The 22584-nt window shown below is 50.4% G+C and overlaps 1 protein-coding gene across 1 annotated transcript in view; it reads left to right on the forward strand.

Annotated features, from left to right (window-relative positions):
* Window positions 1–508: 508 nt before the first annotated feature.
* Window positions 509–22584, forward strand: part of LOC128722730 (uncharacterized) — a 93947-nt gene continuing 71871 nt past the window's right edge. The window contains exons 1-4 of the mRNA XM_053816409.1: window positions 509–1203; window positions 12433–12534; window positions 13032–13120; window positions 20870–20971. Of these exons, the coding sequence (XP_053672384.1) occupies window positions 509–1203; window positions 12433–12534; window positions 13032–13120; window positions 20870–20971 (988 nt within the window). The remainder of the gene's footprint in view (window positions 1204–12432; window positions 12535–13031; window positions 13121–20869; window positions 20972–22584) is intronic.

Genomic DNA, 22584 nt, shown 5'->3' on the forward strand with positions numbered 1-22584 from the left:
TCACACCATCACACTGTTTTTACCGGCAATTCGTCTCGTTAAACACTCATTTTATATTCTGTTCTCTCCATTTCACTTACAGACTGCCGGCGTTATCACGCAGCAGCACCTACAAGCGTCACTTTTTGCTGTCATCTCCTGCTGTCTATCAGGCTACCTTTAACCGAGGAACCCGGGGTGACCGCAAATGATTAACGAGCCGTAATATTGAACTCACTTGTCAGTTCGCACATAAATTTACGTCTCCGGCCGAACCGGGATGCAAGTGCGGTAGATATTAATGCGGTTGTGGCGTGATACGCACGAAAAAGAACAAACATCGATCACTTCCACTGCACGAGAGATCTTTTTACACCTGTCCTGATCGCGTCTCTGGCAGCGTGGCGTTTGTTTACCTTCGTCTGCACGAAACGTCAGTGCGCGGCAGTGCTGCCAGACAAACGGTGAACGAATCCGATACGGTAGTATACTCACGCCCTGCCATGCAAGGCGCCTGGGAAGTGAGGTTATGTTGAGTGGATCGCCCCGGTTGCGCGGATTGCGATCTTCGATGTGGCCACCGGGCCGGCCAATGCCACCTGGTCATCTGCAACTACTGCTGCTGCTGCTGCTCCGAGTGATTTTATTCCTGGTGCTGTTGGTACCGCGAGCCGGATGCGGCGAGTTGGGATCACCCCAAGCCGGTTTGATCCGGGTGGAACATGAGCTAGGACCGGCGTTGTCCGCTTCGTCGCAGCTGTGCGGTGGAGTGACTCTTACCGCACCACACGGTGTTATTGCGACGCCCAATTTCCCGGCCCGGTTTCCGGTACCGATCAGCTGCACCTGGATCATCGATGCATCGGCCATCGTCGGGTCGAACGTGTCGATTGTACTCTACCTAACGCAGCAGTACGTCTTGGGAGGGTTGCGTTTTACCGAGTATATGTACTACAGCGACGACTACAAGGTGCCAAGCATGAACGTTTACGAGCTGAGCGAGGACGACGTGACGAGCGTACCATGGATCCGGTTCAGCAGCCCATACCTGGAGGTGCGCTTCACCATGGACAGTCTTTACGGGACACACCTGCGTGCCCTTGACCGGCTGCTCGATGTGTACGGCTTCAACATCACGTACGAGGTGGACACGGTCAAGCAGCACACCTGCAACGCATTGCGCTGTCGTTTCCTTGGTAACTGCTACGCGAAGCACGATTTCTCGTAAGTATAATTTTCCAGAATACACGTTGCAATATCACCTGAACGTGCGGGCATTGTAATGTATCTTTAAAATTGAAACCGGAAGGCAGAATTTAGAACAAAGCATTATAAACACCTTGGCCAAAATGTGCGGCAAAAGGTGTAGCTCAAGCGAAACGATACCATTTTACTGATCCTCTCATAAAATGTCACCTGGCACCGTGGCACCATCTATAATTGCTGCAGATGAAACGTTGCTGCGACACACCAATTGAGCCGCTTAATTTCCTGGCCCACGTGAAACGGCCCCTTCAACGCCACCAGGACGAGTATCTGTCACAGCGATGCTCGTGAAGAATTACTTAATCCATCTCGATTGCGTCAGGCGCCTCCATCAAGCCACGTGCCTGCTCGAAGAAAGTCTGTCCCATCGTGCGGTAGCAATTATTCGATAATTGCTATCCCACGCCGTACCGACATCGAGATCCATCAATGGCGCCCATTCCATCGGTGGCTCTTCCGTGGAAGCTGGAGTGTCTAAAAACGGGCGGTTTCTGTTGCTGAAAAGCACCAACGCACCAAACCCGGCATGACGCCATTGACGTCGCACTCAACTGGCCGATTGTTACCGAACGCTCGAACACGCGAACGAACGAACGGACTCTAGTGCCTTTGTTGTGGGCTCAAGCGTGACGCCGTCACAAACGAAATGGCCGCCCCCCCCTGTTAGAGGCGCGTGTGCGTCGGTGAACGTTATGAAAGCCACCAGGATATTAGCGGCTTTCGAGAGCCTTCGGGCGGAACGCCATCGATCTGGGGTGCCTAGCAACAGAAGAAGCCGTTTAAGCATTTTCCACGTAATTGGTACCGTGCAACCGTTCTAATGCCACGTGTTCCGATGTCAAAGAGAACGATCCGTGTCAGGATCTCGTTCTTGGTAGGGGCGTAGAACAGGGTTTCGCCTCACCGCAATGGTCACGCACTAACGCGCTGTTCACTTGCAGTCTGGCGTACCTGAAACCACTTATCTGTTTAAGACGTGAGCCTCACAGCACTCATCTTGCGTTGCAATTATCCTATCAAGATCATCACCGGCCCTAACGCCACGTTGTGCGGTTGCGTTGAACGATACCACATCTCCCACACGTAGCGTAGGCTGGAGCAGTTTATTTTTCCATCTCATAGCCCGGAAAAGGGAGCTAATTAAAACAATTTACGCAACACGTTCGTCCCTTCGGCCAGGGAGCGTTGGTTGGCATCTCGGTTGTGGTTTTGATGCGGCCAGCAAGGGATGCAACCCCAGAAGGAGGCGTCGTGGAAAACATTACCGTTAACACCTCGCCAAGTAGCTACCGAGTGAGAGAGAGAGAGTGAGAGCGATAGTGGGAGCTGGCACATGATTTTCCAGCACCAGCGATGACAACATCGCCTGCATGGCACGTCCGAGAAACTTGTGGCATGTGCTACTCGCCACACTCCAAGCCGGACAGTGCAGCGATACATGCAGCCAGTAAATTGCCATCCCGCTGAAACGAATGACAGGGATTTATTCCACTTCCGCCCGGGGTGGAGTCGCCTTTGCATGCCGCACGACGTCTTGGGTGCGCCATCGTCGGGAAAACCGCTCATGAAAATCCAAGCTTCAGCACCGAAGACGGCTTGACGTCGTCCGAAACGACACGAGACATATGCACCGGATCGGGCCACGAAACCGGGCACGTCATCGGAAGGAGCACGCGGGAAAGAAAACCAAATATGTCACGAGGAAAAATATGTCCGCCCATACCGAAGGACGAAAGGGCGGTTCGCGTGCACCCAACCAGCCGGTTTGCGCACGACGGTGGGTAAATATTTTAACGCCGTAAGGGTGCCCCGGGGCGGGCTTCTCCGTGGGCAAACATTTGTGTTAGCACAATGTTAGCACGGTGTTACCATTTTTCCGGGTGTTATCGGGCTATGCGATGGGAAAGTATGTTTCGGATTTTTGTCCGCGGTGCCATTTTGTCAAATGTGCGCGCGCGCGCGGGCTCGCGTGGCAGATGAGATGAATAAGTAAGCATCATCTCGCGCATCTCGCGTGATTGTTATTCATCCGGCATGTCATCACGTGCGGGTGATGTTTATATATCTTTTTTTTTTCGTTGCACCAGGACGCGTCGTGTGAAAGATTGAAAAATTGAAAATTAAAGCTCCGGTCCGAACGAAAAGGGTAACAACTTCACTTCCAGTCCGTTTACGTCTAAAAGGGACTCGCGTGCGTTGGGCCTGACTCACGTCAAAACGGACTCTCCAAGGACTCCTCGGAAAAGCCACACAAAGTAGCCCATTTTAACCCTCGCAAACGTTCGCCGTCGACACCCCTTGGCCGAATGGAGGCGCCCAAAATTATGCTCCTCAATTATCCCGCACCAATCTGGCCGAGAAATACCGGGCCCCGGAGGGATCATCTCATGTTCTTCTTTTTTTCTTTCTTTTCACCACCACTCTCGCATTTAATCTGCTGCCTTTCGTTCTGCCGCCCCACCAGCTGACCACCATAGCCGTTGCCGGGTTCAGCAGGTGAACCTGGGTGGAGCGATGAGCTGCAAGTTTATCCATCCATTCTTAGCCGCCGGCGGTGAGCCTGGCTTTAGCTTCTGAGCAGTCGGTCAAGATGCGGTACGGTTCGGATGAATACGCCACCGTGTCGCTTTCATTATCGTACTTCAGCTTGTGCGTGGCCATTTTGAGCCCATAACGGGGTTTTCCGCGCGTACGGTACGAGCCTGCTCTAGCCGTCTGTTAGAAGCTAAAGGCCGGGTTTTGGTGCCGGTTCGTGTTGCGAGATGGTGCCCCATCAGTGTCAACTTCATCTGCGCTGGCACCTGCTGGGTGCCTCAGGCAGAGAGAATCTCTTGGATTTTCTCTCTCTCTCTCTCTCTCTCTCACTCTAACCCCGTGCTAGGGGATTTACGGAAAGAATGTTTTCCAGCCTTGTGGTTTGCGTTTTATCCCGCCGCTTCGGTCGCGCTAATAGTGCGCCACTATTTTTGTGTATTCATTTCTGCCCGCAGCCCTCTGGGCTCTGGCTCGTGTTGTCTGCTTGCTGGGTAGTTTTTTTTGCACGTGAATGTGCGTGTGTGTGTGTTTGTAAAACTTACGTCACACCCTGGAAGAAAATGCTAGCAAGAGTGTGACGCTTCGCAGAGGGCTTAGAGGGCAGCGTTACGTTCGCGAGATACAACTTAATCCATCCGTGGCTTACGGTGGCAGCGAACACATTTGGTCGGGCTGGCATTTCAATTTTGTAGAATGACTCAAATGGATTACATCTCGCCTGAAAGTCCATTTACTTATAAATGCTTCACAAAAACTTCCTGATCCTGTTCGAAGGAACAACATTATTTTTCGAATTGACTTTAAAGAAAGTCTAAATTTAGGCGTATATTTAAGCCCTTTGTTATACAGGCAGAGGCTTTTTCACGTTTTTCAACCTGTCAGTAGGTAGCCATGCCTTCAATACACTTATGTCATCCCAATTCCGATGAAGCTCCTCAATCATAAATCATGTAATAATCACCGGGTTTGCTGGAAAGCGTCGGCGAATCAAAAATACATCACATTTTCAAATGAAACACCGCTGAACTTTGCTAACCGACCGCTCGACCTAGACGCCAACCTGAGGTCATATTCGTTTTGAATTAAATATGATAAAACCCATCCTCCCTCTCTCGGCCCATGCGGCGCAAGTGCTGCAGAAGGTTTCCGCATCCGAGGAAAATGAATTTCCACTTCCCACCGGCATTTCCAAGCCATCCTCCCACCCCAACGACACCTGAGTGCCGGAAGTCGATGGTCCCGAAAGCTTCACCTGGCCACGCCACCGTGCGCGCATACGCACGACTCCGGGGGTACGAAAAACCGGAAGCATTCTCGTAACGCCCGGAAGCGGATTATCTTTTTCCTGCCGCACTCTCCGGCAGCGGCGAGATTCCGCCTGTCGTTGCTTCTTTTACATTTCCGGTCGGTTCGAGAAACCAAAAATCCTCCGCAGATCATTTATTCATGCAGCACGGCTCTCTAGCATCCTGTCTCTTTCTCACTCACTCTCTCTATCTTTCTCTCCAGTTCCGTTAGATGTGCTATCAGAGCGGCTGGAAAAAGTTCACTCCCCACTTTGTTCCCGGTTTGTTGATGCTCGCTTTTCCCACCCCACTCCTTCCCCCCCACTCCTTACCCTATCCCGTACCAATGCTTCATCATGGTGCTTCCGGTTGGGTGAAGCTCACCATTTCTTCCGGAAGTTAACACCATACCCTCGCACGCTCCACTTGCGTCCACGCTGCGTAACTTTTCCACCGGTTTATGGAGGACCCTGGTGGGGTGGGGAAGGAGAGTGAACCCGGCGGGGGCGGAAAAACTACTAAATGGCACAGGAAATGTGCTGCCGGGGTCGAAAGGATCGCTTTGATGTTGGAAAGTGGCCGGCGATGGTTGAGAAAACGACCGATTTCATTACGGATGCAACTTTGATTTATGCAGCTCGATCTCTCCGCTGCATAAACGGCGCTGCCCATCAGCAAAGGATGTCACCGATGTTGGCAGGTGTGAAGGAAACCAGTTTAAGGGTGGTTGTTTTTTTTTGTTGGGAAGGTTTTTTACGTGCTGTTTTTTCGACTCATCTCTCTTGCACCGAAATTGTCCCTTTGAAGTGGCACTGCAGGTATAACAAATCAAAATTCAATTCCACCTCATGTACCTCGGCACGGGAGGTCTACATTCTTCTCTGCCTTTTGGTGGCCACCCGCCGTCGATGGACTCTTTTATCGTTATTGCCCGGGCGGGTTCTGTTCGCCCAATTACGGACCATCGCGCGAACGTGTCTAATTCAACGATTTAGTCGCCCATTAAAGCGAACCGAATCGACACCATTCGAGCGTGGGCTCTCGGTTCACGCTAAGTCTGCTTTACGGTAATTTCGATACTCCGAGAAGGAGCTTTGCCAAAATGGCGGCACAAAACACCCGTTTCGGGGGCAATCGGAATCCGTGCGAGCTTAAGCTGGAACGATGCGTTATCGGAGCGCAAATGGCGCACGTTCCGACACGTACCGGCGTTGAATGCGTGGCCAAGGGACAGGTTTTTCCCTCGCTTTTTCCCTCAATCGGTTTTCCCGCAGCCGGTGTTTTGTGTGCATCATTTTGCGAAGGTGATCGCTGCACGCAGCGCAAACAGGGCTTCGGGGTTCTAATCAAGCACCTCTTCGTGCGTATCATTTATCTCTCCCGATAAAGCCACCGACCCAACCGATCTTTAAACCCGATAAGATAAGGCAAACCGGCGACATTCAAGATGCCCAAAACTCATTCCGAAAGCATTTCCCAAACAGATTCCGTTCTAAGGACAAATACGTGCCCGAACCAGACTCATTTATCCGTGCTGAAGTGAGCACCGCCTCCACAACCAACCGGTGCAACCGGTGGAAGAGAACAATTGATGCCAGAACCAATTCGCTCTCCTGCAGGAGGGCGTGTTACCATTTTGTTGAAGGCAGCCGTAAAAGTGTACTGCTAAATCATACCGCTTTCCGGCGAGATCGTACGCTTCGGTGTGCGATGGTACCGCTCGGGGTTTTCCACAGGATAAACAGGCAGGATGAGACTTTTATTAAGCACCGTGGCAAGATCCAGGTCAAGCAAGCAGGCCATGAATGTGAACTGCCGGTGGGTAAATAGGCGTTTTAGAATCGTACAGGAGGAATGGGATGAATTTTCCATACGCTATCATGAGTGAGAAGCATTCGTATGCAGCATGGCGTGGTAAAGTGGTTGGGTAAAATTAATACAAACACATACTTAAAATAATAATTAATACATTCCTTTTGCTTAAAACAAATAAAAAACTAGCTTTAGTGGTTTAAAATTGTTCTCAAGGTAATGGTTTTTTTTGCTACATTCAACTGTCAAAGTGGAATCGTCGATGTCACAAAGATCAAAAGCTCTTGATCTTGATTTATTTGACTGCTCATTAATTCACACATCGAACAGCAATGGCTTAAAAAGAGCATTCGTTCGATGGCAAAATGAAACCAAACAGCGATACATTTCCCATCCCAGTAACCAAACATCAAACGCTATGGCAACGCTGTCTGCGTTCCCTTTTTCCCAGGAATAAAATCCCTGTAATGGTCAACGAGACGAAGTCCGGGCTCCAAAAAAGGATTCGTCAACCGCACGTCGACCTATTGATTGAGTTCTTCGAAAAATGAATGGAGCTGCTTTTTTATATGCTACTGCTCACCTGCACCGAAGCTCCACTTGTGCATTGATGACTGATTCCTTTGTGTGGCCCAGTCACATTACAGCGTGACCGTTTTGCTGGACATTGTGCTCAGCACACCATAACGCCATTTGGGCGAACGTAAAAGGTGCTTTAAAAACGTGCTCCGGTCACCGGAGCTTGACACCAATTATGCGAACCCTTCTCTGTGATGAACTGCACGACAAAACGGGTATTTTGGGCAGCGCTTTCGGGTGTTCACCGTTTGAGCTTCCAACCGCACAGGAAAGCATCGGAAGGGACGCGCAATCGAATCCGAATCGACTCGGGACATTTTCCCAGAATTCACCTCGAGATCGTTGAGCAACCCGCGTGGAGCGGTCGGTTTGAATGCAAGCGTTCGGGAGCATTTTCCCGCACGAATGGTCACACGAATTTCCCGGTAAGGTGGCATGAGCCGTGCACCGCTTTTCCAAAGCTGGCTATCCTATTACGGGAGTTGAACGGTGTGAAAAGTAAGTACACCTGCAAAAGAATGATGATTCAGTTCCATCTGCTGGAGGGAGGCACTCACCGTTTTTCCGGCACCATAAAAATCCTTTCCCGCAGCCTTTGACCCTCGCCACGGTCGGTTACGGTCGTTTAGCGCACGAAGCGGTTATTGTTTAGTCATCAGTCCTCTCGTGGTGGGGTTGTACAGCGTGCGCGCGGAGTCGGGCGGACATCCGACTATTCCGGTGTCGGCGATACGTGCCGTCGCTGACCACCGATGGATAAAGGTAGCCAACGTAATAATGAACCACTTTTTTTTTGTCTCACCCACCTCGGGCGCTAATGGAATGTCGGAACACTGTCACGGTCACGACGTGTTGTTGCTTAGAGGTTTAGCTGATCCTTTTGGGTTTTTTTGTGCAGGAACAGGGGAGGAATAACAAAAGCAGAATGTGTGATCATTTTATTTACCTTTAGAGGTTTATTTGTGGCGAATGTTGCATTCAAGTTGAGATTTATAACCCTACAAAAATCAGTGAACACGATCTACTGTTCTAATGTGAAGAGTTGTGCTCAAAACTTTCTCCTTTCTGCACATCCATGTGTTTTGCTTGTTGCATAGCTGTTTTACTAAAAACAACACCAAAAAGTGACCCTCCGCATTGTGTCCTCGGTCGCGTAACAAAAGACGAAAGTCATCGCTTTTCCCGGGGAAAATCACACTAAACACACATTATCCAAACGGACCACACCGCTAATGTGAACCATTTCTTCGTGTACGTGCGAAGCGTTCGCCCCATTTATCGCATCTTGTAGGTGCAAAAACCAACACATCCTGCTGCCGCGTCCTGGCTACGCGATAAATTGATACCGGTACGACATGCCCGGGAACGGCACCGATCAATGTCGCCGGGCTCGTCCCGCGTAGAAATGATGCGGAAAATTATCCCCTCTCTTGGTGTCTTTGCGTGTCAACCGGGTCATAGGATCTCGTGCCACCGGTAGCTCCCAACCCCCCAAACTAAACGCTTAATGGCGCTTGAGGCCATTTTCTCGCCCACCGATCTCGCGCGCGTGCACACACGCGCGCTCATGAATTAAAACGCATCAACATGCCACACGCGCAAAGGCGACCGTTCGCAGCCAAAAGAACATCGATGGCGACCGATGTGGCCGAGAAGTTGAGGCCATTTATTACTCAACCCTCAAGCCCACGGTCCCCCCAAGGGAGCGGGCGAAATCGGTCGGGGTGCAAAAGTCGCAGCACATTATGGCGCGGCACAAAAGGGAAAAACGGGAGCAGAAGAACCGGAACGAAACATCAGCAAGCAGGCAAGCCGGTGCAGGGGTTGATGGGATGCGGGAAAAAAGAAAAATGGCCTCTGCGCGGTTCGCACTGCCACATGGCCGTGATGGTGGACATGTGATGGCCGCTGCGGCCATTTCTGTCAGTGACGTACGAGTGTCGGGCAATGATTCGTTAATAAATTATGTGCTTCCGGGTGGTTTTTTGTGTTGCTTTTCTCTCTCTGCGAGGTCCCCCGTTTCTGCCACCATTCGCACCATCACCGGCTGAGACTAATGGCGATGCGGTGTGATGAGGCGCAAAAGAGGACACACTCCAATGGTCCTGCCGCAACGCGCGCAATCAACCAACCAACTGGCCGACCGCGGGGACAGTTTGTGTGGCGAGCTGTTGATTATCATCGTGATTCGTTTTTGGGGTTTTCGAGAGCTGTCTGCCTGGGAGGGGGCCATTTTTTGTTGCTGTTCATCGTGTGTCCTCGTGCTGGTGCGTGTTTGCATACGGTCGCTACCCGGGCCGGGTGGATTTCATCATCTCGATGGCACTTGACTTGATTATGATGCCGGGCGATCGGTGCTGGCGACACGCGCGACCAACACCGGTTTGGAGCTTGCCAGTCATTAAATGCTTCGTCCAGAGACCCGCACTCGGACAAGTGTAATGAAGTGGATGCTGTGGTGTGGTTTTGCATTTTGCCCTCCACCCCCGTGCGGTTGACGGATGAGCGAGAGAGCAAGACCAAGGTGTGAGGAGACCACTAAAAGTGTGATTACAATGATCGCACACCCATTATGGAAATTATGGATATTAATTATTGATTGAAATGGAGCACAAACCCGGGCGTGGTGGAAGCGCCCCGGCTTTAGCCAACAACTTGAGGTAATTTGAAATGTGGCTCAGTGGAGAATTTACGCTGTGTTGTAAATCATGTAAGCCCGCTCGTCGTACGTGCGCACGATTTCCAATTAAACAGCCATCGGAATGGGTTGTCGCACGGTGTTATCTGACCGCAGAACTAAGACGCTGATTGTAAATAATTAATTAAGCACACTCAGGACATTCGAGAGTGGGAGGTGGGTTTTTGTTCCCACACATCTACTCCTCACTCCCCCCGAAAATGGCGTCCAACGCACGCAACTTTCTGCTGATGGAGAAGTGGAGCCTTTTCAGCTGGTAAAAGAAAACATTTCGCTTGCACAACGAGTTGCCGTTGGCGTGGACTTTGTTGAGATTGTTCGCTTAGCGGAACGTCGCCCGTGCAAAGTTCACGTTTTGTCACAAACAACGGTGGTCCTTTTTGCGGGAAGGGGAGCACAAGAATTATTCAAAACATAAAAAGCACCAAGAAATCATTATTCAAATTTTTCAGCAACACTTGCTGCATTTTGTTCGCTCGAACAATGTGTGTGTATAAATGTAAGGTAAAAAAAAAGGTTACGCCTCTCATTGTGGACGCGGATTTACATTTTAACATCCCCCGAGGGGACTGGCTGCTGCCGAAAAGAAAGCAAAAAACAAAAAATAAAAAACAAACCCGCGAACAAGCCATCCACGCATCCCTAGGAAGACTGCTGAAAAGAAGCGTGGGTAAAACTTGAGCGTGAAAAAGTTTGTTCCCGTGCGATTCAAATCCAAATCCTGCTTCTACATCCTCGTTTGTGCGCAATGCAAAGACCGAACGTTGTCGAATTCGGCATTCTATGGACGTTCGAGAGGGAAGCAATTCCTTTTTTATTTCGTCTTTCAAGTGCCAACTTCCGCTGCCATTTCCGTTTCCCATTTGAATATACCTTGCACAGCGCGAAAGGATTACATACCACGCGCAGGATTTGCGTGCTTGTCGCGTCCTTTTTAGCTTTTTTTTTGTTTTTCATTCGCCCCTTTTTTGTTTCCATCGCCATCTAACGAATCGTCACAAATTGAATTTCTTACCCCTAACGGCTGAGGGAGGGAGTCCCACCCTTCGCATTCTGTTCGCGTTTGCTGTCTCTTTTGCGCTGCTCTTTGTCACACGAAACAATTGCGTACAATTCCCTCCGGATGGGGCTCGCGAAACAGCTGCCCAATTCTCCTCCGGGAAACCTCGGAAAGAATGCGAATTCATTTGTCTACCACCCCCCCCCCACCCTCTCGTTAAGGAGTGGGTGAAGGAGAAGGTGAATAATAAAAAAAAAGCACACGAAGAAAAAAAAACACGGACAACAGTTCTGCTCGACTGTGAACGCGTTTTGCGGGCGGAAAGTATCCAGACCGACCAGATGGTAGGGCTCGTCGGGTCAAATGAATCCTGGACTCAGTAAGCAAACGAGGCAGAGAAAGCAGGAGAAAGGACCAACGAGAAGTTGGCCACCAGACAACCGCAAGAGTGCCGCCTCGGCTATGCGTAAGGGGTTCCGCACGCCGTGATGATGGCACATTTGCTTTCCGGTGGCTGACTTTCGCACCCCTGTCTACATCCACACGCTCCTTTCGAGTACTGCGGCGGTCAATGGCGTGCTGTGGGTATGGGTGGGAAAGGCTCCTCCCGTCACGGCGTCCACCCGTCTAAAATGGCGAAAAGAAAAAGGGGAAACGCTAATGCGGAACGCGCCCGAAACGGATGAATATTCATGAAAGCACAATAAATTTCACCGCAAAGTTAATAAAAATAGATTTACTGACGCACAAACTCGCCCCGGCTGCTGATGGGAGGAACTCCCGCGTCGTTGGCTCATTCCGTTCGGGGTTTTTTTCCCTCCCCGGGGAGTTTCCCCAGCAAAGGGGCTCGGGTTTTCGAGAAGCAAGCGATTGACGGGCTTTTCCGGTCGGTTGTCGCAAGGTACGTCAATCGCTGGCATGGTGCAGGTAATTTTGCATTCCGCTATGATGCGTTCGCTTCAAGGACAATGACGTAGTGGCCCTACGGTGCTTTTCAGCTCCTTTTCCAAGCAGCTCTTCAACAGACGAATCGCTCACCATCTGGGAAATGGCTCACGTGCCCGACAGGGATCGTAATCGGAAGACGCATTGTGCGGTTCGAAGATCGTTTGAGTCGTTAGCAAATGCACTTGTGCAAATACGCCTCGTATTCGTTCTGAATCACAGCAGAAACGCCACCACTTCCATTCGTTTGGCTTTATGATTCATCTGAGCACGGTTAGGTTGATTTTAAAACCGCTTTCTGCATTTATCTCTCTCTCTCTTTCCCATTTCAGGTCGTACTATTGTGATTGTTATCCCGGCTTCAGTGGGCTTGACTGCGGTGACGGACCGCTCTGTAAGGATGCGAACGTCTGTGAGAACGGCGGCACATGCAAGTAAGTGGAAGCGTTCGATTTTCATCCCACATCGGTGGAGCTTTTGTAAGCGCTTTTGTTTTTCTCGCCCGAAATGTACCCGCAAGTGCCTTGTCAGTGGGTTTCATTTGACAAGCAGCTGATAAAGCATGCCAAGCACTGACTTTTAAGCACCTCTTCGGTAATCTGCACAGTAAACCCCACCGAACCAGCCACCAGGCGCCTCCATCGTACCAACCACCAGGCGCCTCCACCGACACATAATCTCATGTTAATCATTCCTCCACGCATAATCCTAATCGTTAATTCCTCTCGAGCAACTCAGCATTTCGGCGTTAAATGCCAAGCTCAACCATCACTTTATGAGGCTTGTCCCACCGAACTGGCAAACGCCGTACCCGGTCTGCCCTCTACCGAAAGCTCCACCGCATCGTAAACCGGCAAACGACGGTGACGCTTTCCTTCATTAACAAAACATCGCGCTAAACAGCTTGTCGTTTTCTCCTCCCTTTTCGCAGGCACATCGGTGACAACGCCATCATCTGCATCTGCCCGGCCGGGTTTAAGGGCAAACGGTGCGAATCCAGCGAGTACGACGAGGCCACAGGTAACGTGGGTGAGCCACCCCTTTTTCCTGATTTCCTTCACTCCCACGGCTCTTTCTTTCACCCATCCCAAGCGCGTGATGCATTGGCGGAGTCACTGGTGGCTGTTCTCTTCTCCGCCAGTTCTGCGCCCCACCCGAATGCTAATTTACAATTTTTGACATCGCTTCCCGGCCGCGTGCCTCCAACTCTGGCACGCCGATCGGCAAAGGGATTTTAATTAATTAGCCACTTTAGGCCACGCCGCGATCTCACTCTTTCCAAACGAAACCGGCTGTTGAATATTGAACGGTAAACAATCTGACGTTTTTAGGTCACATTTTGAGCCAACCTCCCCGGGGGGAGCTGATAGGCTGACGGGTTTGGCCGTACCCGGTGGGGAGGAATATTTTGAGGCTAATTTTCTACGCCAGCACAAATAACCCTTCCCACCAGGAACGAGTGGGTGTTTTTGGGGTGCTCAGTAGATTGCTGCAAGCTTTAAGATCCGTCCACCGGAACCGTGGGATCGCTTGTGAACCATCTTGACCCAATAACGCCGCCTGAGTCGAACGTTGCGATGGCAGCTGAATCGGGGTTTCAACAAAGGAGAATGAAGGTTGCGTACACGCACTAAGTGTACGAACGTGTACATCACACGTCTCACATCGGTGGACGTGTATCGCTAGCGGGAAACAGTATCGCACACCGCACGTTCGAAACCCGCCCGGTGGTTCGGGAAGGGTGCCAACTTGTCATACTAATAAAAGCTGTTCTCAATCATGTTTTCAGCTGGATTGTTCAGCTCAAGCCTCCGTCGGGGCTCGTGCCGGGTGCCATCGGTTTCACCTGGAAGTGATTGCATGCTCGAAAAACACGCACACCGGGTCGTGCTCGGGGCACCAAGAAAATGGAGACGCCTGGTGTTTTGTACCAAACCGACCGGAGTTTCCCTTGCTCGGTGGTGCTTTCATGATATTGCGATGTGAAACGCACCCATCCAGCCTACACCAACCGAAGAAGAAGAATGGTATCACGGTTCAAAGCCCATGGCCAACAGCGGGCAGCAGCGATTAAACGAAATTCCGATACGGGAGCGGTGAAATCAAAAGCGATCTCTCCAACCGGCCGGCTGGTTGGTCCTTCATGGTTCCTGGGCAAGAAAGAAAGAGAGAGAGTGAAATGGTTGGACTGAAGACCGAGGGAATGTTGGAAAATAATTTTGAAAACGAAACGAAATTGATTCTTATCTTTAATTAAATCAGCCTCCTTTCACTGCCGACCGGGGGCCGAGTTGCAGGTACTTAGGTAGTACCGGCGTGCTTCTCTCTTTCACTCTCTCTCTCTCACACCCTCTTACGCTTGATGTACATTCTCACGAGTACTTCCCTGCCACCTGTCGTCAGTGCCGGCACCGGGATCGGTCTCGGTCCGGTGGTTAGGGTCGACTCTCGTTACATGTGCACGGTTCGTTTAGCTTTTTTGCTGCAACCTGTCAAGCTGGCTAAGGAGTCATAGCCTACTACATAGCCGGAGCCCATTTCAGAGTGAGTCCCATCAGCTAGCAGAAAGGCGCGCGAAGAGACGGTTTTGGAATGTTTTCGGAAAAGTAGCTCACCCTCTTGGAAGGTACGACGAGCGCAAAGCATGCCCCAAGGAACTTTGGCATAAGTTTGCGGATCATTTGTGGCGTGATTATAGCTTGCTCGGTAGGGATTTTTCGGGGATGTACGATATCGAATTTCAAGCTCCCACAATGTATTCAATACATACGTATTGAATATCGGCTCATGGGAAACGGCTAGCCACCACCGAAAAAGGATCATTAAAAGTGACAAGCAAGTTTTTTTTCTCTGTTTTGCTTGGCTCCTGTGAAAATCTTCAACTAAAGCGCTTTTTCTTGAGAGCCTTTGATGGCACAGGGTGGTTCACTATCAAGCAGTTTGAAAGCACAAAGCACCGGTGCTGAAATACGGCGCTCACTGTGCAATATTGCCTTGGCCCGGGAAATTAGCATTCCAGCTATTTCGCGCTAATGGAACGCGGCTGCGACGATTGATGTGAATGACCGGTGTGCAAAAATCCGAATTCCAACCGACGCTCATCAAAGTAACGAAGAGCAACCTCGCACATTGCGTTTCCACCGCGACGGGAGCAATTATCTTGATTTAGTGTGCATTACGTCCGAACCCGGTTCCGCACTCGTCCGAATGCAAAATGGCGCCACCGGGCAACGTGGTACGAAATCAATCTTACCTCGCAGGGTGGGCTCGTTTTAATTGACTGTTATTTTAGTGATTGACTCGAGCCTCGGGGCTCACCCATTAGTCCGCAATTAGCTATGACGGACGGTCCGAGGAGCACCCTGTGTACGGACGAAATCATTGATCTTCATTAATTAAAATGGATTGCGCCAAAATTAATGCCGTTTCCCGCATTTCCGCTGGCTCGGGGTCGTAAACGTAAAATTGAGAAAATTCCATCGAACTCCGCCCAATCCTGCTTCGAAATCGATGCCAGGGAAAAACCCAAATGCTTTCCACGCTTTCACATCTACAAAAAAAAAGGTTCGCGTTAAAGCCGGAGCCATGTTTAAACTTCTCCCGCCAGCAAAGAAGGGGAAAGAAAAATCAATTCCTCCCGCCGATGCCCGGTTTCAGCCAAAAATTTGTGATGAATAATTCAACAAATATTGTTTGCCACTTGTAACGAAAGCCGGCGTCCTTCGCCCGAACGTCACCACCAACACCAGCCGCCGAGTGGTGGCCTGTTGCGTCAGAGATTGATTGAGTGCCTCATCGGATTCATCTGAAAATGTTTGTTCGATTAGAATCACAATGAAAACGCCACACGGCTCGAGTGAACGGGACAGCGGAGAAGCATCCTTCCAGCATGGTGCTCCCGTATCGGCCTACTAGGGCGCATTTTCTACTGGTGAAACCGACAAAAGAAAAACGACGGAAAAAGCGCTCCTAAAACCATTCACGTTGTACCTGCGTCGTTGGTATCGTCATCCCTATCGCGTAGGGTATGCCACGGAAATCCACCGTCTGTCCCAGGTGGACCAGCACACCGGAAGCGCAGATTTTTCCGAGGCAGGAATTGGAAATTCTTCCGGTTTTTCCGCTTTCATATTGATCCCACGCCCGGCCTACCCTGTAACGTGGTGATAAAAGTCATAAAAATGAATTTCGCCAAAAGTTATTAAGATAAAATTCAATAATTTTTATTACGTTTGTGATATCCAGAGGGGGCCCGTACGCTCGAGATCAAGATATCGTCAGCCCTGTCTCGTTGTTGTTGGCCGTTCGATTGGTGAACGAAAGCGAGGCACTTCCGTGCGTTCTCTCTTTCTTTCTCTCTAACCACCCTGTTCCCAGCCGATCGCGTAACTTTATAAACGTAATATACAACTTTCCCGGGCAGCATACCATCGAAAACGGAAAGCGAGGGCGAAAAATCCGTACCGGTACCTTCTCGCTGAGGTCAGAAGATTTCGATCGTGCAGGTACCACAGCCACACACCAGGGGACGGAAAATGGGGTGGAAATTGGGGCCCGGAAAACTTCCCCGGATGTACACCGACGACGACGACGACGTTGCAAATATTGCGTGTACATTTCGAAAACTTGAATGAAAAAGTCGCGCGCTCAAGAGGGCACGAGAGTCAAACTTTTTTTTCTCCACCAACCTCACTACAACCCGAACCCGGGACCCGGGATGTGCTGCCGAGCGTTCACAAAAGTGTAAGGGAAATGCGAAATTTATGCCACTCGATGGTGCACGTTCACGGGAAGGAACTAAAAATAAATACGTTACAGCAAGACGAAAAAAAAGACCGGAATAAAACGAACCGGTGTACATCGTCAACCACTTCACTTTGTGGCAGTTCGTGGCAGTTTCGGATGGTGGATGGTGAATGGTGTAACTCCACACAGGTTCGCGCAAGGTACGGTCGCAATCCATACCTCGCTTTCGATGGCCCTCCGATGTGGAAACGGAGATCGGGGGGATGGTTTTTCATTTTTTCCCCAGACCGCCCATTCGAGCTCTCTAGTTTGCATGATTGAAACTAGTTTGTATCGGTACTCGAAATCGTTTGAAACCTATCAGATCGAACCAAGTGCCGTAACGAAAGTGGAACGGAAAACGTGCGCCCGTGAGTGGAAGCTGGAGTGCGCTCGAATGTTGGCGATATTTCAACTCTAATTGTATCTGGGAGCACTCGTTTGAGGGAGCCACAATCCTTTGAACCTTCTTGTGGGGACCCCTGGACCACATGTGAGCCTGAAGGACTTCCAAAATGAGAGAGTTCCGGTTGAGTTTCTGTCACCAAAAATTAGTTCATCGTGCCACTTGACGAAAGCCGGCACCTGAAGGTATGCAAACTACATACGATACTCACCTTCCTGGGGTGCTTTTATTTTTAATTTTCTCCCACCATCACGCCACCGGAGAACGCCATACGTTTTCGCGTGGGTGCAGTGGTACGAAATTTTAATTGGATTTTGCCAAAAGCCACAACTTAGGGGGCTCTTTTATGCCTGCTTTAGGACACCGCCACGACCGACCTCAGTTCGTCGGTGCCGCAACGGTGTCGAAGGGATGGAAAAGGCACGTGCAAAAAAAGAAAGAAACCTTCGAATGTAGTGGTAGTGTGCAAATGGAAATAAACTCCAGCTTCCAGCCACCAGCTTCCGGTGGGGAAGTGTCAATTCGACGGCGCTTGGAAGGTGCACACACCCGTACGTTCAACCTGCTAGCTCCGGCGGAAGGATTTTTTGTTCCTTTTCCATCCTGCCGAAACGGCGAACCGAGATTTCGTGAATATCCGCGAAAAGGAACGCGCTGAAAGGAGCGTTCGCGACGGCGCCTTAGGCAACGCGTCTACTTTGCACTTCCTCATCAGCAAATTAACAAGATTTATTGCTGTTTTATTTGGGAAAGTTTCATAATTTATTACACAAGCCACCGGCACGCGGCCACCGTCTGGAGCCGGTAGTTGAGCTATTCTCTATGGCAGCCGAGCGAACATTGTCACTTGCCCACCGTAGACGCATGGACGAATATTTGGGCAGCAAAACAAGAGACCGAGAGAGAGCGAGCGAGGGAGCAACAAAAAATCACACTTTTTCCCCCGTTAAAGGTGCATTGTTTGGTGAAAACTCTGCCGCACCTCGGGAAATGCCATTCTAATCCGCAAGAAATAGGATAAAACGGACGGTTCGGGTTCGGTAAGGATTTCTTTCGTTGCTTTTGACGACAAAAAAGCCACTTCTCGGAACGGCCAGTTCAAAGGAATCTTCCTCAAATCAGTGAACAACCCAGACGGCAGAGAAATGAAAAGCAAAACCCCTGCACCCGAAACAACTCGACACGGGTTTGGCAGCAAACTGCGACAAACGTACCAGCCCCATCGATCGGAAGTCAATAATTCATGCGGTGAGGAGTTTTTGCGGTTTTTTGGAAAATTCTCCAACCTCAACACCACGTGACTTCTGGCCGGCAGAGAGAAAGAGAAAGAGAGAAAGAGAAAGAGAGAGAAAAAGCTTTCTCCCCACTGCGCGCAAACTTTGTGCGTCGGAAGTGAAAACGACATTAATTATGTCGTAAATCAACTCTGGACAATACCTCCACGTCCACGAATGGTGGAGGGAAACGCCTAGCCGAATGTCGAAGGAAAACCCAAAGCGCCAGGATAACCCGGTTACCGGTACCGGTTGGCTGGCAGGCTGAGGATAATTGTGGCTAGGTGAGAAAAAGTTTTTCCCAACCCACCCACGAGCTGGTACACGAGCCCGCCCGCACTCCCGGACACGAGTCAACGACAAACGGTGATAAAATTTATATGCCCTTGCCACTACACAACCCTACAACCCGGCGGCGTAACGATGGGTAATGATGGGTTGGGTCGTTCCGTTTTATTCGTGATTTTATCCGCGTACGTTTACAACCGGTGGTTGGGAGTCTAGAGACCGTGGCGAGACACGGCACGTACCGCAGAGGAACTGGTTGTAAGAAATAAACCATTTACTGCCAATTACCCATCCACCGTGCATGAGCGAGCAGAGTGTCTCGTCAGCGAGCGAGCGTCTCGCGCATATATTTTACCGTTTTCGATTTCTTTGCTTTACACTCGTGCATTAGGTGCGTGTGGGAAAACACAAGGCCGTGTCGTCGTAAAAGGGCATTAAAATGCTTCACCTTATTAAAATATGACCACGGGTCATCACGCTCGTGGGCTAAGAGGTCCATATTCTGGGCTATCATTTTACCACCGGCATCGCTTGATGGTCGCAACATTGTTCTAAAATATCCCGGAGTGCTTCACGGGCTCGGCGACCGGTCACATCAGCCCCGAAGGATGTACGCATGAAAAAAAATGATAGAAAACAATCCATTTTCAACGAACCCAAAAAAAAATACTGGACACCCTGTGCCATCGTGGGAAAGCTCGCTCGAACAGCCATTTTCTTCCCACGACCACATGAGCGCTTTCCCGAACGGTATTTATTTATTTTTCTCGTCCTACACTTCGACCGACTCCCCTTTTGCAGCTTTCGCTATCCGTTATTGGGCTTCGTTAAATATTTACTGACCAATGATTTATGCCTAGCGCTGGGGGACCAACGCCGGTTTTGCCCTGAAACAGGACGCCACGCGCAGGTAAACCGATCCACATACATAAATGACCACCACCATCAGCCGTTCGGGTCGGGGTTTGGGGTCCTGATTGAGTGGGATCCAACCGGGGACGTTGGAAAGAAGAAGAGGACACACACACACACACACACACACACACACACACACATCGGCCCACTTTTACGTCCTGCCAAAGCGGAGGGGTGTCCTTCGTGGCGAAAGTTCATTTTCCGCGATGGACCCGATATGATAAGCATAAAATATAACAATACCATTACGGGCACGCACCAACACACGCGTTGGTTTATGCGTGAAGCTGTGGGTTTATTTTTTCTTTGCCAAAGTTCGACAACTCCTCCCCCCCCCCCTCCATTCCAACATAATCCTGGAACGATTTGTTTCGGGAGCAGCATCTCCTCGCCATTAGCGTCGTTTGTGCGCGGGAAAGCTCGCCATCATTACAACACATTCGCATGCGTTCGCACGACTGCCCAGGGGGTTTGGGAATTGGGAACACACAAGGAAACCCTCCTCATTCATCCCTTTTCATCCTTGAATACAACCGATTTGCTCCGGCTAATGATGATGTCACACGAGGTGCTTTCCAGGGGTCCTTGGGATGGATCGTCCTAAATCACTGCATCCAGGGACACTAGTTTTGTCGTGTCCTGGCTTTGAACATCATCTAACAAAACGCGTGTTTGTGTGAGAGTGGGAGTCTCACTGACTTCTTTCATGTAACTCGTAGTGGGTGTCCTTTCACGGGGGCAAAAGTTAAAGTGTCGCGTCCGAGAGGTTGCCCAAAGGACCGGGTGTGAGAGACTCTCAGTGGGGTGCGAAAGGAACACGGGGTCTACAAAGGTCCACCGGGTGCTCAGACGTCCAACGTTCCACGTCAAGCTGTCCACAAGTTAATGGTCCGTATACTTACACCGTCTCCTGTACTGGTCCAGTCTCTAGCGATGGAGCATATCCTATTTTTAGCGCTTCCTTTTCCATACCATACCTACCTTGGGTGTCGGTGCCGGGAAGCACCCGGTAATAACAGACAACACAAATGATGGAAATTCGACCAAAGCTCACCGAATTCTTTGCTTTCTTTCTCTTCCCACCCACGGCACCGGCGACAGGTTGCAATCTCGACAAGGAAGGTGACGACTGCTTTCGCCAGTGTATCTCGCCAGGTGACAGCCTCGACGTGTGCCGGTGCGACCAGAGCGTATCGTCCTCGAGTAAGTATCGAATCCTCTCGAGTGCCGTGCTGCACGCGCCCATCTTTTTCGTCTCCAGCCACGCTGCAACGCTGGCAGCAATCAGCTTCTCGCAGCGGCTCAATTCCTGCTCGTGACAGGTCTGGCCTTCCAGGGGACCAATAAAGTTCCGATGTTTTACGTCCGGTGGCCGACGGTGGTGCTCTGCTTTGGAGTACGGAATAATCAACCTTGCCAGCAATCAAGGTGCAAGCGACGAAGCGGCTGACGGTGCGTGAAGGTGGCACGTGTTTGTGTTTTGGACGGGAAAACTTTCCGAGGAAACTCCTCCGTGGAGAACGCCTTCCGAGCCGCTCTTCCGAGAACTCGGGGCACCGTGAGTCGGATAAGTGTCACATTTCATCAAACTCTTTGCTATCAAACTACACCTACGTGTGATTAGTTCAACGTGAATGTGCTTAAGTCAAGCCGGTCGAAACGATGGATCGTTGCACGAACGATGGTTGCGCCTGGTTGTATGCAACACATCGACTACCATCACAGCAATCCATGCTTTCACTACCGCAGTTTGCGCAGGAGATGACGATTTAACCGGTATTTGGATGCCAGTTTGCGAAAAACGAACGATTAAGCATCGGTGTGCATTCCGCATGCAGATGCCGTTCGGTAAATAATTGTGCCCGTCGACACCGTTAGCGTTGGCTTAAAACTGCCTCAAAAAGTTGCTCACCGTCACGCAATCGCAAGGATTAACAGGGGAGAAGGATGCGTTTTAATCCCACCTTGGAAACGAAGCGTGGGTGATATCATCGTCTCTACACACACACACACACACGCACATACTAGACACCGATAATCCGTGCGCATAAAAATACGCATAAAGCACCATGATGCATGGGATGCCGAAAACGATGGGTGGCGAAAAGAAAGGTAAATAAATAAAACCGGTGGCAAACATTTGCATAATCATTGTGCCCGGTAGTGCGCGCGTAATTCGAGCCCTCCAGCTTCCAGAACCGGTTGCTCGGTTCGCTCAAGCAAACACTTTCCCCATGATTAATAGCCGTTCCGGTGCGTGTTGCTGTCCGAGTATTTCGCTTTACTGCCGCAATGAATAACTTTCCAAACTATGGCACGCAATCAAAAACCCATTTTCTATTATTTCCGATCGGATGTGAAGCGAGACCGAGAGAGAGAGAGAGAGAGAGAGAAGGAGTAATCGTTTCTCCCACTCATTCCCACGACACGCGGGTGGTAAACTTTTGGATTAAACCCATGCCTAGATCTGCTGGCAATTCATTATCGTCCACATCCCGAGCTGGGTGAAGCTAAGCCACCCCCGGAACAGCAACGGCGAGTGACACAGGCGTAAATTATGCATCAGTTTAATAGGCCGATTATCAGCCGCCTAATCGCTTACTGGAGAAAGGCGAGGAGAGCGTATCCGATCCACAGTCTGTATGCGAAACTTCATTATGAGCGATATCAACCGGCACGCAGCGTCCGGCGCTTTTCCCTCGTGGCCTGTGATTAAGGAAGCAACGTAGTCAGCATAAGCACCAGGGCCCGCCGGAATTCACTTAAATTCCTTCCCGCCTCCCGGCACGAAGGCACACGGACCGGGGTGGGGTTGA

Source organism: Anopheles nili, chromosome 3 (genome assembly GCF_943737925.1).
Source record: "Anopheles nili chromosome 3, idAnoNiliSN_F5_01, whole genome shotgun sequence".
NCBI classification, from domain to species: domain Eukaryota; kingdom Metazoa; phylum Arthropoda; class Insecta; order Diptera; family Culicidae; genus Anopheles; species Anopheles nili.